Genomic DNA, 15,557 nt, shown 5'->3' with positions numbered 1-15,557 from the left:
CTGTAGTTGTGGAAGTACTATTAAAGGATTACTTGGAAGTCTCCTGTTTGGCTTCCTGTCAGTTAACTCCTGCTGTAATAATACATATAGAAAGCAGAACATTGAAAATCAAGCCAATTCAGTCTTCTTGTCAGTTGATCTATTTCTTCCTTTTTTGCTTTCAGTTGTCAGTATTCTTGTCATGGGAACAGCAAAGTAGGTACAATGAAAAATTGCAGAGGTAAATAGTATAATGGAAATCAAATTAATTTCAATTGGTCCAACAGATAAATAAGTTCTAGGTATTCACAGAGAGAGAGAACATTTTATATAAATATCATGGATTCTTTTCTTCATAAGAAAGATATCTGAGATTTAAAATAATAGTGCTGTTAATGACAATACAAAACATTCAAATTCCTGAATTTTGATTGGGATTAGAAGTGGATTTGTAAGAACAAGGTGAAAAAGATGTCATGCATCAGTGTGAAGTTAGCACACTGTTAGCAAGCCAGTGATAGTATGCAGATAAGGAAATGGAAATAAAATTTTAGAGCATTCAGTCAGACACATATAGGAGTGACTGAGGAAACTAGAAAATAACTATTAGTCCAATTAATTGCAATTCCTGAGTCTAAATGTTCATTTAGAATGTCTTTGACTAAAGTGGAATGAAAAAGTAAACTGTAAAAATAAAATATTCTATTTGCAGAAAATACAAAAGAGACCCAAGTAACTAATTTCTTAACCTATTCAGCTACAGCAATGTCAAATTAAATGTGACATTTTACAAGAAAGTTATTCCTGGAATACATCTCACATCAGTTCAAAATAAGTCAGTAAGGAACTGAAGAAAAAAATGTGTTTTGATCACTTTTAAAAGCGATTTTTATAATTCTACCACCAAAAAGGCTTCGAAGACAGGTGTCTTCCCACAAAGGCTGGAAATAATATAAACTACTCCTTATAACGACCCACTCCAAAAGGTGAGAGTAATGCAGGTTCTTGCTAAGAGATTCCTTGGGGCAGATTAGAGTGAAATGACACTGAATGATCTGTATTTGTAAATATACACTTGTAGGGTTTATTTTAGAACAATTTGGTTGCAACGGCGAGCACATATGTAGCCATTTCAGTTATTATCTGTAGTAATAAAGCAATATAAAAGCATAAAAATAGCACTTAAAAAAAAAAAGATGGAAAGGAATAGAAAGATATCACCACCCCTGGAGCTCACAACAAGACGATTATTGCAATTTCAGTATCTGTTGGCTGAAACGATTGTGGTTTTCTTGAGCTGTCAGGAATAGGAAAAGCCCACAAAACACCCAAGTTCCACAGTTATATATGCTCAGGTTCAGGTGGGAATGCCCAGGTTCCTCTCCTAGGGTGGGGAGTTTCACACTGAATGGTATAAGGCTGTGGATCACAGGACACTTCAGGAGTCTTTCATGATCCATGACACCTCCCAAGATGCCACAGCTGCCTCTCCTGTCAGCACAGCTGAGTCAGTTATGGCCCATCAGAAGGGTTGAATCCCTTCAGACTCTGTGAATGTCCCAGTACTTTCCCAAAGGGGAGTTTTCATGCCTGAGCCATTACGAAAAGGGCATAGACATGAAAAAAAGCCCTAACCCACCTGCAAATCGGCAAAATTTGCATCTTCCCAGCCTCCTTACTTATCTTTTTCAACACCCAGCTGTAGCCTCCAGTGATAAGTGTGTGCCATCTCCACCTAGGTGGTCAAGTGGACCACTGTTTGAGTCATTAACCCGTCTTCTCACACTCCTGATTAAAAGATGATGCTGATGCTGATTACTATTATTTTTTTTTCCCCACGACTGTATAAAACAGTTTGTGTCATTTATACTTTTATTAGCATGAAGTTAGGCTGTCCAGGAATACTGTGGATGCCCCATACCTGGCAGTGTTCAAGGCCAGGCTGAATGGGGCTCTGAGCCACCTGCTCTAGTGGACAGTGCCCCTGCCTGTGGCAGGTGGGTTGAAACTAGGTGGCCTGTAAACATTTCTTCCAACCTAAACAATTCCATAAGTTACCTAAACTATGAAAAGTATGACCTTGAAAATAAATTACTTCATCCTCTGCACTTCAATGGTTTAAAACATAAACATTCTTGAAGGAGTTTTTTCAGTGCCGAAGAGGATCAAGACAACTGAATAGTTTAAAAAATTATATACCTCTAGAGCAAGACTTAATTGCATGTCTAGAGCTCTTCCATGACTAAAATTAAAGGATGACTAAACTCAAGAGATGAGTCTTTTGGCAGAGTAAACTAGAACATAGTAAAAAGCTGAGACTAAATACGTCTAGGAGAGAAATAGGCAGGAGGTGAAGACTGTGCATTCAAATCTGGCTTGGTTATTGAAAGAACACATATTCAAACTTTGTCAGAGATGGTCAAGAATTTTCTTACTAAGGAACAAGAATGGCAAAGAATAAAGAATATATGTGGGAAATATTCTGAGGTGGTGACAACCTAGAAGATACCACTTACTTTTCTGTCCTCTTAGGAGAAGAAGAATTATTCCTACATATATTACCTGAAATGTCTTCAATAGTGATACAACAGCTAAACTTTATCAGCTTTGTGTTTTGATATATTTTGAGAAAGGCTTTTAGTAATGAAGCAATTTTCAAACAGTGAAAACATGCTGCTGAAGCAGAAATAAAACAGGCAAAAAAGAAATTAATATTGTATAACTAACTTTGTGACTTGGTTAGAGGACAAAGACATGATATAGGGAAGAAAGTATTTCTCGCCTTCTGAATTCCATTACTGATGTATTAAGATAATTCTTTAGAAAAAGAAATGACTTAAAGGTAACTTTCAGAATAAGATTTTACAGTATTTGCCTATTTGAGAAATGTAGAAAAAAGTTGATACATACATTAAGGCTCTCCTATTTTACTGGAAGAGACCAAGACAGTGTGATTTTGGAATAAAACTGGAGAGATTTCAATTCTAGAGATAACCTCAATCTCATGTATTAAAATCTCTGATATTGAAATATTTTACCTGTTTTTTACAGCATAAAATAAAATACCCAATATCACAGGAACAAATCTGCTATTTATGAAATGGACTTGATATTGAGGGTGTGTAATTTGTCAGTGGAGTAAGAGTACAAGAAAGGCCATTAGAGTTCCCTAGAATGAAAATTTATTTGTGGTAGGAACATTTTTGAAGGAGGTAAATGCCAGATTCTCAAATGCTTAGGATTCATGATTTGGATCAGATTGAAAAGAGCACCAAGAAAAGGAATGCTTCAAATTTGGCCCCTAAGAGTTTGTTGCCCACTGCTTAGTAAAGCCTCTAGTTCTGATACCTAACTGAGTCTTAACAATTCTGAAATGTTGGTAATTTTTAAATTGCTGCATATTACTTAAATGGTTCATACTACTTTTTACCTGTGAGTATCATTAGAAAGAAATAGAGAAGCAAAAAATGGAGGGAAAAAATAGCAAGAGATGGTTATACACCAGATTCTCCAGAAATATCTGCCTCTGGGAATAGGCAAATTTTAGGAAAAATATTGGGCAGTGGACAGGATCCTAGGTGATTTCTGTTGCCAGGATTATAAGTCCATAACTTCTATTTCTTTGTTCTTTCATGGAGACTAACTTGTATGAAAGTGGCATGCTGTAGAAGTGACAAAATAGCTCTGATCTGCATTATTTGATGAACACTATTTTGAACATTTCATTTTTTGAAAAATTTTAAATGGAGTCTTAAGTTAATATTTTGCCACAAACCAAATTAATATTTTCTACACAAAATCTCCATTAAGCAAGACATATTGATATTCCAGCACTATTAGTTTATTACTATGACTTTTTAGAGCTACAGAGTATTTCAATGTATTATTAGTAGCATTGCCATTTATTATTGCAGTGAATTTTTTAAACACAAAAAAATTGCTTTAGACTAGATTGCTGATTGTGGAATTATGAAGCAAGGATATAAAAAAATAGTTAAGGTACTAAATTGGTTTATTTTGTATTTCTGTATAGTTCAATCCCATGTTTTATTAGAATTAAAGGGTATTTTACAAATGAATTGATAAAGCCAAGATATATAGTTTTCTCATGGATTTTGTGTATGTCACATTATATGAGAATAAAACTCATTATCTGTTTTGTTTGTACAGTAATTATATTTCGTTGTCCTGTGCATTCCTTTTGCTCGCTCCATCTCATAATACGTGCTGTAAAAGCACACATAAATAAATAGGATAAACAAATTAAGCTGTTTAAATAAATTAATTTACTCTGCAGCTCTGTATTCAAATCTTATGTGTTCACTGGATTTCATTTTAATGAAACCCTTCTAAGAACAATACATTGTATGCCAAACAGTGAAATTATATTTTAAATGAATGATTAAATATACCGTGTTCTAATTTATATCAAATCTGTACACTGTGCATGCTTAAATCCTCCTAAATCTAAAGAAATAAATCTTCTACATTCTGAAAACATCTGCATTATAATCCTCCTCTTGAATACCCAGTTCATGGACATATAAACACAATCAAAGTCATAATAAGCCTAGAGCTATGATGCAGTTAAGCTATCTTCATCAATGTTTTTGACTTAAAAACCTAAGACTATTAAAGTGGAATCCACTTAAATGTCTTGAAACATGGCTCTAAAAAATCTCCTCCCACTCCATCAGTATGCCCATTGAATCCCTTTGCAATCAGAATCTCAAATTCAGCAGATATTTTTTTACGAAACTTGTGTGAAACAAATCTGTTAATTACTATAGTTGAGGATTGCAACCGTAGTTGCAAAATTTCTTAAAAATGCATTCTGAGAAATACTTATCTAGTGACTGTGCATAATAAAATAATGACTGCTCCAAAAGAACTTTTCTATGTGAGGAATGCACTGCTTTTTTCAGGAAAATGCACTTGCAACAGAAAGTTTTCTTTTCACAGACTAATTGTATTATTTTGTTACCAAAAGCTCTTATTGAGTTGAATATGTGCAGTGTTTGTTGATTGGTGATTTGGGCTCATTGATTTTGTCATTATAAGTCAAGTTTTCAATTATGAAAAGGAGAAAAACAAGCAAAAAGTGCTAGTTTAACATCTTCAATCCTTCCAATAGATTTCCCCTACAGGATTTATTTATTTTTATCACTATCTGTCTAAAACAGCCTCATTCTCACATATTTAGCAATGAATCTTGAGAACTTTTAGCAGTCCAAAGGAAACTGCAGGGAAAATTTTCTAGAAAGAACTATTCTGCACTCAAATCCCTTCATTATTGTTTTTGTTGAACTTCTGGTAAATATCAGATACATTTATCTGCTAACAATTCTCACATAGCAGATGTGCAATTCAAATAATCACAGACTTTACATTCTGATTTTCAAAACCAAGGAATGTCTTGAAGTGCATCATAGGTCCTCTTGGCTACCCTACCAGGCCTTTCCCTGGACAGAAAAACATGAATGGTGGTTTTCCCCATTTTGGTGGTTTTCCCCATTTTGAAGTGATAGGGCCAAGAAAGTGTGATTCATTCCAAGTTAATATTCCATGGTAAAAATAGACATTTGGACTTACATCAGTCATGTTACTGGTATAGATACTATGAGGATGTGTATTATACATATTTTCTTTATGATCTGTAACACCATAAGATCTCATTGCTCAAGAAGCTTCTTTGGAATTAAAATGTGGAGTAGAAGTCAACATGAAATAAAGCAACAGTACCTAGTCTTTATTTATCTACAGAAATACTTAATTCCTCATCCCATAAGGCTAGCATCTGTAAGCCAAAATGAATACTTCAAATTCAACTGCACAATGATATGAGTAAAGAAAATAGAAAATAAAAAACAAACAAACAAACCCTGAGACAATCAAAAACCCTACAAAAAACCAACAAAAACTTAATAAAAAATCAAAAACAAAACAAAAAAAGGAAAGGAGGACAAACATCTTATTTTTTAAGTAATCCAGAAGGCAGTTAAAAGCCTAATTAGATGAGCAGTGCTCACGCTGCATGCTGAAATGTAAGGTCTAGTGTCCTAAAGTTGCCAAGTTTCCTTTGAGAATGCTCTGCTAATCCTGGAAGCCTCAACAGGAGGATGGATAGGGTTTAATTTAAGAGGAAGACTCGTTTTAGGGAAGTGATGTTTGGAAAGAGAGGCATGGTTTAACACTGCCGTTTTCTCGCAATGACTTTTTGTGTGGTCTAGGAACGTGTTCCAGACAGCCCTTCTCCTGCTCCTTCCCTTGAAGAGGGCCGAAGACCTGGCAGCCATCCATCCTCCCATCGAAGCAGCAGCGTGTCCAGCTCTCCTGCACGGACCGAGAGCTCTTCAGACAGAATCCGTAGGTCCCATTCTTCTCCTTCTCACCATGTTAACATGGATTAGGTGCTGCTTGTTGTTCTAATCAAAATGCCCTCGCCTTCAATAGATCTCATATGTATCACGTTCAGAAGTTCAACTGCAATAACCATCTCCCAACATTACGTTCCCCAGTTTACGGTATCATAATATCTGATGGTACATTAACAGGTACTGATATAAACTGCCATCATGTCATATTAAACATAAAGATATGAGCAATGAAATACAGAATTGCAGGGGGAAGCAATTTGCTAGATTAGTTTTAGAACTGAACATATAGTGCAAACATTTTTAAAAGAAATTGAATTTTATTTAATCTGGTTACTCTGTTTTGATTTCTAAATTGAATCTGACTTCATGAACAGTATTTTACGTGGTAGAATTGCTTAGTAAAGAGAAGAATTGAGTTAAATAAATTTAAAATGTGCATACTTTATAAATTTTTTAAATAGAAAATTTTGTAATGTGAGAAATATGATAGAAAAAATACTATCACCTCATAGCTCACAGGAGACAGAGTGAAATTAAACTGTGGTGTCCCAGAGTGATGCCATTTTTATCAAAGTTCCATATACAGGATGTAAATTACATGGGAAAGACTCTGAATTCTGTGATATTCCAGTGAAGCAATGGAAATTAAGGTTTTAAATGCATACTGTTTTATGGATATGCACTTAAATTCATATTACATTTGTCCATTGCCTTTAATACTGCTCTGCTGAACGTTTTGGTGCATTTAAATAATCTTTGCACGGTGGAATTTGTCAGTAGGTAAAACTGGAGGGTTTGGCACACACATAGAAGGCCATGAAATAGGTGGCTGTATTGATTAGATGCAACACGTGTCCTTTAGGCTGCTTCTTTTCAGGCTCTCTCTAGACTCAGGAAGCTGACTCTTCATTGACCTTCAGATGAGAGATCTTTCATTAGTGTGTGATGAAAAATGACTTACCAAAGAAAAGAAATGAGGCCTGACTATGACAAGCTGAAAATTCTGTTTTCTTATCACTTGGACAATTCAGAGAGCAGATTAAATTGGCATCCCATATACTGTGACCTATCTATTTCCCCAGGCTTGACCCACAAGCCTTTCATTATATTTTCTTTCCATTGTCCAGTTGAGGAGGGGGAGTGATGGAGTGGCTGTGGTGGGCCACGTGGTGTCCAGCCAGGATCAACCCACTGAAGACTTCATAAGTGAAGTTCTGTAAAAACGCCTCACAAATGTGGATTAAAAAAAATTTCTTAATTGATTGAATAGTATATTTGTTTACAACTAATAAAAACCTTTTTTATTGTTCTCTTATAAAAAATCCAAAACAGCAGGAACCCCAAAAACTAAATTGAGAGCTATTTAATGTTTTTGCTAAGGAATGACTCTTTTTTTTAACAAAAAAGGAAATTGTACGGTTCAGCTTACTCTATAATTTACAGACAGGAGTAGGACCATTTTTTCTTCCATGTGAACATAAGAGTTATGTAGTGGATCGCTTCAGTAACTTATTTCTTTATAAGATAATTCTTTTCTGTCCTATCTGATTTGTTGACATCACACCTGATCCTTAAGTACATCTTTTGTGGTGCCAGCCAGAATAAGATGATTACTACAGAAATATGGGTTCCATATAAAAAAATAAAAAATAAAATACTAAAAATGGCATTTTCAACCTCTTGAAAATACAATTTTTTCAGGATAAAAGCATAGAAATATAAACTACTTAATATGAGTTTCTGAGGTGTGTTTGAGACTCATGAAGGACTTTGAGAACCATCAGAAAGATGGATTTAACAACTCTTGTTAAATAAGTTCATCCAAAGTTACTGATCTTTCTATTTAAATGTAATTGTTTTATACTAGAAGTAACAGGAATGTGGGTGCTGATAGCACTAATTAAATAGCTTTGTGATTGTTAGAATTTTTGTATAATTAAGAGGAAAACTATGCAGAATAAGTAAATGTTAATATGATGGCTGATTTTCTGCCTGTGCTTGTGTTTAGCAGCTGTCCATCAGAACGGGCTATCTATGAACCAAATGCTGATGGGTTTGTCACCTAATGTCCTGCCTGGACCTAAGGAGGGTGATCTGGCTGGTCATGATGTGGGACATGAGACAAAAAGAATACACATTGAGAAAGGTAATATGAATATTATAATTCTACTGCTTCAGTGTAAAACAAGTGGTATCTTGGTAGCTAAATATTGCTATAATTGCGATTTTTAATTTTTTAAATTTAGATTTTTTTTGTTGATTTATTTTTTCATTTTCACAAATCAAATTGCAACAGGATGAAAACTTTCATTATTGTTCCATTTTGTCAGCTCCAAGATTAATGGTTATATATATATATATATGGGAGAAATTTCATAAATATTGCAGAGTAGGATGAGTGAAAAACTGTTTTACATTATTATTGTGACTCTGACCCTTCTGCAACACTGTTTAGGTATTAAGTTTCTGTCTCTGTCCAGTTGACTTTAATGACCTACTTCCCAGAGGGACTGAGCACCGTGAAAATTAGTTCATGTGTGCAAAAACGAAGGAGGCTAATACCAAACCATTAAATTAGGGAATTGCATAAAATGAGGCTGGTATACATTATATAATGGGATTTAAATTTAATTGAGTATATGACCAGAGTGTTTGATCTAGGTGAATAGCCCACATGCACTTATGCTGATTATGACACCATTTCATCTCTGCTGGTATTCAAAATCAAGTTCTTGTTCAGGGCTCATACAAGGGATTTTGATGGGGTGGTGGTGGAATTTTGAACGGTGCATTTTATGTTTTATTTGCTTAATATAAATGAATTTTAAGTCTTACAGACTGGAAACTGTTTTGTAAAGAGAGACTTAAAATGCAATGCATGCTTTGAAAAAAAATTTTTTTAAGCTTATCAGGAAAGACAGTTCTTTGGGCACAACGAGAGAAAAAGTAAAAGGTATAATAACCAGACATTGAAATAGAGCTGGAGAAACTGCTGTAGCTGTGAAGATTTCAGAATAAGGCATTTTTGGACATATTTTAATAGCTGTAAGATGATCCCTTCTCTGTCTTGTGTTTGAACGCTGAGATATGAAAAAGAATTAAAACCTGGACAATTCTGTTCTGGACAGGTGGCGTTTTTAATAAGATTACCAGAAAAATTAATGGAAACAACGTTTCTTTTATATAAACCATTTAGTTTGGTTCATTGCACACACAACCTGTTTTTGCTTACACTATGCCCTCACTCAGCCTCTGCAAATTGTATCCCTGCTGTGAAGTATGATGTGATCAAATATATTTGTTTTTAATTTCCATAAATGATTTTATTTCAGCCTTTGAAGTTACTTGTTTAACTGTAATCCAACTGGTAAGTTCTGCAAAGAGAAGTACATAGTAATAATGGCAACTACTTCTGCATGTCATTCAGTTTTTGTAAAGTTGTTTTTTTTTTTTTATTACAATATACCAAATGACGTATTTTGTCAGTTTTTGCAAGATCTGTTCTAAGTAAAACTGCTGAGAATTCTCTTTTTTCCTCAGACCTTGTTTAGGTCAAATCTCTTTTTCTTTTTTTTCTTTTTGTTTTCTTTTATTTTTTTTTCCTTTTCTGTTCCAGCCTACTGAATTAATGGTAAATATTCATGGGCTATCTAGATTGATAGGGGTTACTAAATTAAAAATTGTTTTCTGTCATGACTACATTTATCATGTCTCTCATATCAATCTTGTAACTTTAGTACTAATCTAATCTGTATTAAAACAAGTGATTTGACTTACAGATATTTGTGGAGATAGTAATTATCTACTTTTGTCACTGCGAGCTTGCAATCAGATTTTGAAACTGTTTTACCCCTGCAAATCAGTCAGACTGTGACCAAATTTAAAAATGCAAATATACGTGCAGGTGGTGGCACTGTTATTGTCGAAACACCATCACCTTCATCAGCTGAGAAAGAGAGAGAGAGGGGGAGAGAGAAAGAAAGAAAGAAAGAAAGAAAGAAAGAAAGAAAGAAAGAAAGAAAGAAAGAAAGAAAGAAAGAAAGAAAGAAAGAAAGAAAGAAAGATCAGAAGTTCTAAATAAGTATCATGAAGCATTTGAAAATAATTGTTTTTTTCTAAGCCTTTTGTTGGCAGAAATCCACTAGCTGCAACAAAAATGTCTTTTCATTGAACCTGGGAGAACTTAGGAAATCCTGACTGGTAAAGAAGTCTCTGTCTTTTCTCTTATTGTGTCCTCTTCCATTAAAAAAAATGAAAAGATGAAAAATCTCTGAAGTTATCTGAGATCAGGGAGAATTTATTTACAATCAAGAGATAATTTAAAGGGGGAACAAATTAATAACTGAGGCAACTGATCAACATTCAATTTTTAATGTCAGAGGGGTGAATAATTTGTTTGACCTGATCTATGAGCTGAGTACAGGAGAGATGCCTAAACAGTTCATTGACATTGGCAAACTGAATAAGTCTTTCAAAGATCATATGTATTTCTATTCAAAATGCAGCAAGAATATTAATGACAAAAATTAGTGTACTTTATTGGAGTAGCTTAAGCTACCAGTAAAGCTCTTTTGTGTAGGTGTTTTTTGTTGTTGTTGTTGCTGGGGTTTAGGAAATTTTTTTGTTTTTTTTTTTTTGTTTGTTTGTTTGTGGGGGTTTTTTTTGTTTGTTTGTTTTTTATATTATTTGCCTTTAGACTGTCTTCAAAATCTATTTTCAGGTTCTGATACGTGGAGTTCTGAGTGACCTTACCTTCCTTTGAGTCAGGTTATTATTATGACACCAACAATCAAATGAGATTCTATGGATCTGTCTGTTAAAACTAGAAAGTTCACATCAGGCTCTGGGTCATTATTTGTTGCAGGAAAACTGGAAACTGGAAGAATTTCTGTTGTCAATGAACATGTGTAAAATATGGGTGTTGGGGACATTTTCCAGCTGCTTAATCCAGTTGTGCAGCTTGGCTGCATCCTAGCTTCATGTTGGGTCAAGTTCCAATGTACATACCTGAAGTTCCACTCATTCCCTGAGCTCCATAAGAAGGAAACTTAAGTTTGCTAAGGTTATGTTGTGGTCCAGCCAGATTCCTAGTCTGGTGTAGGGAGGACAGCAAGACATACTGCAGAGCAATTCTGCCTCACAGTTCATATATAACTCAAGATGTCAGCATCTGTATCACAAGAAGTCAATTACCCTAGATTTCCAAAAGTTCTTTGCTTGTTAGAAGACAGCAGCATTTCCAATTTTACTGAAAGCAGGCTTTAGAACTGCAAATGGTCCTGGGAAGAATGAGGTAAGTTCAAGTACACAATGTTAGTTCAAGTGCCTGACAGCAAAACCAAGTATCTAATTTTGTAATCTGTAATTATGGACTATTTGATGATGCACATTTGGTTTTATTACATCAGATTTAACAAGAAAGGCTTATGTGAAGTATGGGATTCATGGTATAAAAGATCCATTCAGTTTTCCATGTTAAGAGAAGACTAAGTCTTTTCAAGGTTCTGTGACACAGAGAGTTTGTGCTAGTCCCTCAGTTTTGGTGAGATATAGTTCATCACTTATCCTGCTCAGCTTACATATGACATCCTGCAGACCTGACAGTTTGAAGCTGTGATAAGCAGATTTTTGGTGTTTATGGAGCTGAATACCTGTTCAGCTCTTCAATAATGTTATCTGTTGAGCATGGATATAGCATAGGAAGGAGGAACTAGTAGAGACCATAAAGACTAGACTGCTGAATCCTGATCTTTTTGCTCATTGATCTGAAGTGTTTCAAAAAAGAGAGTTTGAAATAGCCAATGGCTTAAAAGTCAAACACACCCTACTTGGAGATGTGGAGCACATTTCCTAAGCAGTATGCTTAATCACTGTGCTTTTTATAAAAGAGGGAAGTATATTTTAGCATCATCCCTTTACCCTTACGACCTGGAGTCAGGTTGTATTGGGTCTGCTAGGTGTAATTTATAGCTCAGTCCTACTGATACTGTTTGTCTATTTGCTAGCCCCAGGTAGCTGCATACGATTTTTTGGGGTGATGTTGAAGCCAGTGGCTGCTCGTAGCACCCCCTAAGTGGTACCTGCCTAGAAATACCTACTCTGTACTCTATAAAGGAACGTAAGACCCAGCTCACTTCAGCCCAAGATTCCCTTCTGGGGGACAGCCATTAAAAAGTTGGTTGCTTTAACACCAAATTTAGATGCTTAAGTGTTTTATTGGATCTGGCCTGAGGGCATCAGATTAGAATTTTCTGTCTCCATCAATTTATTTTTTTTTAGATAGACACCAACAGCAAATGAAGCCTGAATGTCATGCTTACATTTTCAATTGAATATGTTATTTGAGGTGTTGTGGGAAGGACACTCTCTTGCTGAAGATATGCATGCTGTTTTCTATGGCAAAATATAAAATATTCACCATGTTCACAAAACAAGTTAAAGTATTTCTCTCAAAAGAGCTTCAAACTATGATATTAATGGAAATTCCACAAGTAATTTTCAGGTAATCAACAATAACTGCTTCTTGACAGCAGCAATTAAGGTATAACTTTATCAAATACATGTATTAAAAAGTCCCAGGTTTTGTCTTTCTTTACCCCTGTAGAGACATGATCAGTCTTAGACCTTTGGCTAATATTTTATAACAAAGAATCATAAAATTTCAAAGTATCCTCAGTAAAAAATGGAAAATAATCTAATTATTCTGAAGTCAGAATTGGATTTTCCTGTTAGCATTTATGCATCAAAAAGGGAACTAATGATAAGTATGTCATCCTATATAGTTAGATATTCATTCTGCATTATCAGCAGTAAATCCTCTTAAAAGGTAGGCACAATGTAAATATAACATGCTTATTCACCTTAACAAATATAGAAAGACATATGAATATGTTTCTATAAATATGAAAGACTCAAAGGAAGTTTTAGCATCAACAAAATCCTCTTCAACCTGAGCTGTTTTCTAGCAAAGTCAGCAAGAAAATGATCCAGAACTTTGTTTAAATTCTGTTTCTGGTCTGTTACAATTTTAGTTAGTTTTCTGAGAAAGCCCTTTTTTAAGGAGAGGACTTACCAGTTGATGTACAGAGTAATTTTCATTGGCAGTTCTGCTGCCCAGCTGCTTGCGTAAATATATTTTATCTGTTCATTTTTGTATGGATACATACACACAGAGGGGTACTTATACAAATATATTTATTTGACTTAATATTGCATTTTAATGTAACAAGTAGAATATTATTATACTTTGATGGGTTTCTACATGCCAATACATTTACAGTTAACAGATTTTAAGTCTACATTCTCAATTCACATCCTAAATCTTATCTTCTTAAATCTTAATAGATTAGTTTTTCAATCCTTAAGATACTGAGTTCATGCTTTCTACATCACCTAGGACTTCTCAAACCCTTAAAAGATAATAGACAAATTTTTAACCTATGACACATAATATAGTAAAGATCTGCTAAATTGAAAGTTCGATAAATCCAGTATCACCAAGATAACCTTTCTGCACTTCGGTTGTTGGTGTATCTTTTCACTCAGCCCGAGAGGCTCAGGAATTTTAAAAGTACATTAAAAGCTATTACAGTTAATGGATTATAAAGGTAAAAAATGTGAAGTTTTTTCTTAATGGGTTGTTTTTTGCTAAGTAGGTGGAAAACATCTATTTTTGTTACATAGAAAACGTTGAAGCCTTTCATATTATTGAACAGGATATGAATAGTATATGTAGGCATGAAAGAGTGCAAAGGTAGTTCAAACTTCTGAAAGCTTTTTTTTCAGTGCAAATAATTGGATAAAATTATTTCTATAGACCCTCATCACGTCTACCTCCAATGACATATCTCTGCAGACTTGTTTGCTACTAGGGGCCCTTATTCTGCTGAGGTAGTCGTAGTTTTGGCACATTTCATGAGAGATTTGCCATGCAGTTTTCACTTGATGGATATGTACACATCACTTCCGAAATGTTCCCAGCTAACTAGGCTCAATGCAGCCCAATTGCACACATACAAACTGCCTCTTGTGTATTCAAAGTGACTCACATGAATCTTGGGCATACCTGATTTTCTGAATAGGCTCCTACGAGTTACATGTGCACAAAACCTGATGTATTTTCAAGCTGTTGAAACAGCTCTGCATGTAAAATTCTTATGTGTCTTGTGCCCCAAACAGTTCTGAAAGGTGTCTTATTCTTTTGTTTCTTTTTCCTCTCCCAACTTTCTTCTCAGTGGTCATCATGTGTCCTTCATGCAACAGGCCTTAGAATGGTCTTTATTGTTTATGTAGTGGAGAGGAGCTATAAACCCCTTTGAAATTATTTGTGTTTTCATTTTGAGTTTTTTTAAATGAATTCTTAAATGAAAGATGTAATGGGTATTGATAAGATGTTAGAAAGAACATTTTTATCATGCTACCACTTTGCAGTTTTCAATTCATCAGTTCCCATAGTGCTTACTTCTAGGAAAAATACATTACAGGGCATGAAGTTAAAGAAGTTATGACATCCCACTATGAGAGGACATGTCCCATAGCACCATGAGGGTGATCAAATATGATTCTGTTTCTCTAAAGTAGTTATTTCTAGTTTTAATTTTTGCAGGAGAACAAAAAGATACATGATGTATCTAACTGCTCTAGAACTGAATTCTAAAGACAATAAGAAACACACAATTGTTTTGTGAATTTAAAGGTAGCATAGAGTCATGCATGTTCTTCCTGGAAACTCACGTAAGTGAATGCCCTGGCTTAATCGAAATGTATCTGCTAGGCTTTATTTGTACCACTTTATTCTAATGGTTACTGTTGCATAAAAGATAGCTCGCAGCAAAATTTTAAGAATGTTTTCCACTTGAGACTACTTGAAGGTGCTACTTCTAAAGTAGCTTTGCAATTGGTTTTAAGTTTTATCTAAGTTGTTCAAAATACTCCTAAAAATCAGTTTTGAAAAACCTTAAGTGAGAATTGCAGTGCAGGCATAGATATTACCTTGTAAATAGTATGGTCAGTTTTACATGTCTAATAATATTTCTTTCTCTTTAAAAAAACCCAAAATGAATTAAGATTCAACTGCCTTTTTGTTACACTGTCTCCACATAATATTTTTCAAATTTTTGTTCTGAGAAATAACATAAGTATTACAGAATCTGCTGCCTTTGCATGTAATCTACTGTAATGCATGTTATCTAATCTAATGTA

At 34.5% G+C, this 15,557-nt stretch overlaps 1 protein-coding gene across 6 annotated transcripts in view; it reads left to right on the top strand.

Moving 5' to 3' along the window:
• Positions 1-15,557, top strand: part of DACH1 (dachshund family transcription factor 1) — a 353,085-nt gene that overhangs the window by 243,165 nt on the left and 94,363 nt on the right. For 3 of the 6 annotated variants that reach the window (XM_088159742.1, XM_088159745.1, XM_014870941.2), the window contains 2 exons: positions 6,210-6,345; positions 8,368-8,502. In XM_088159742.1, the coding sequence (XP_088015868.1) occupies positions 6,210-6,345; positions 8,368-8,502 (271 nt within the window). Of the gene's footprint in view, positions 1-6,209; positions 6,346-8,364; positions 8,503-15,557 lie in introns of all 6 variants that reach the window. The other 3 variants (XM_088159743.1, XM_014870939.2, XM_088159744.1) reach the window with 1 other exon arrangement.

The sequence above is a fragment of the Sturnus vulgaris genome, chromosome 2 (assembly GCF_052056855.1).
Source record: "Sturnus vulgaris isolate bStuVul1 chromosome 2, bStuVul1.hap1, whole genome shotgun sequence".
Lineage (NCBI taxonomy): Eukaryota > Metazoa > Chordata > Aves > Passeriformes > Sturnidae > Sturnus > Sturnus vulgaris.
The sequence above is the reverse complement of the archived record's forward strand: the minus strand, read 5'-3'. Positions and strand labels throughout refer to the sequence as shown.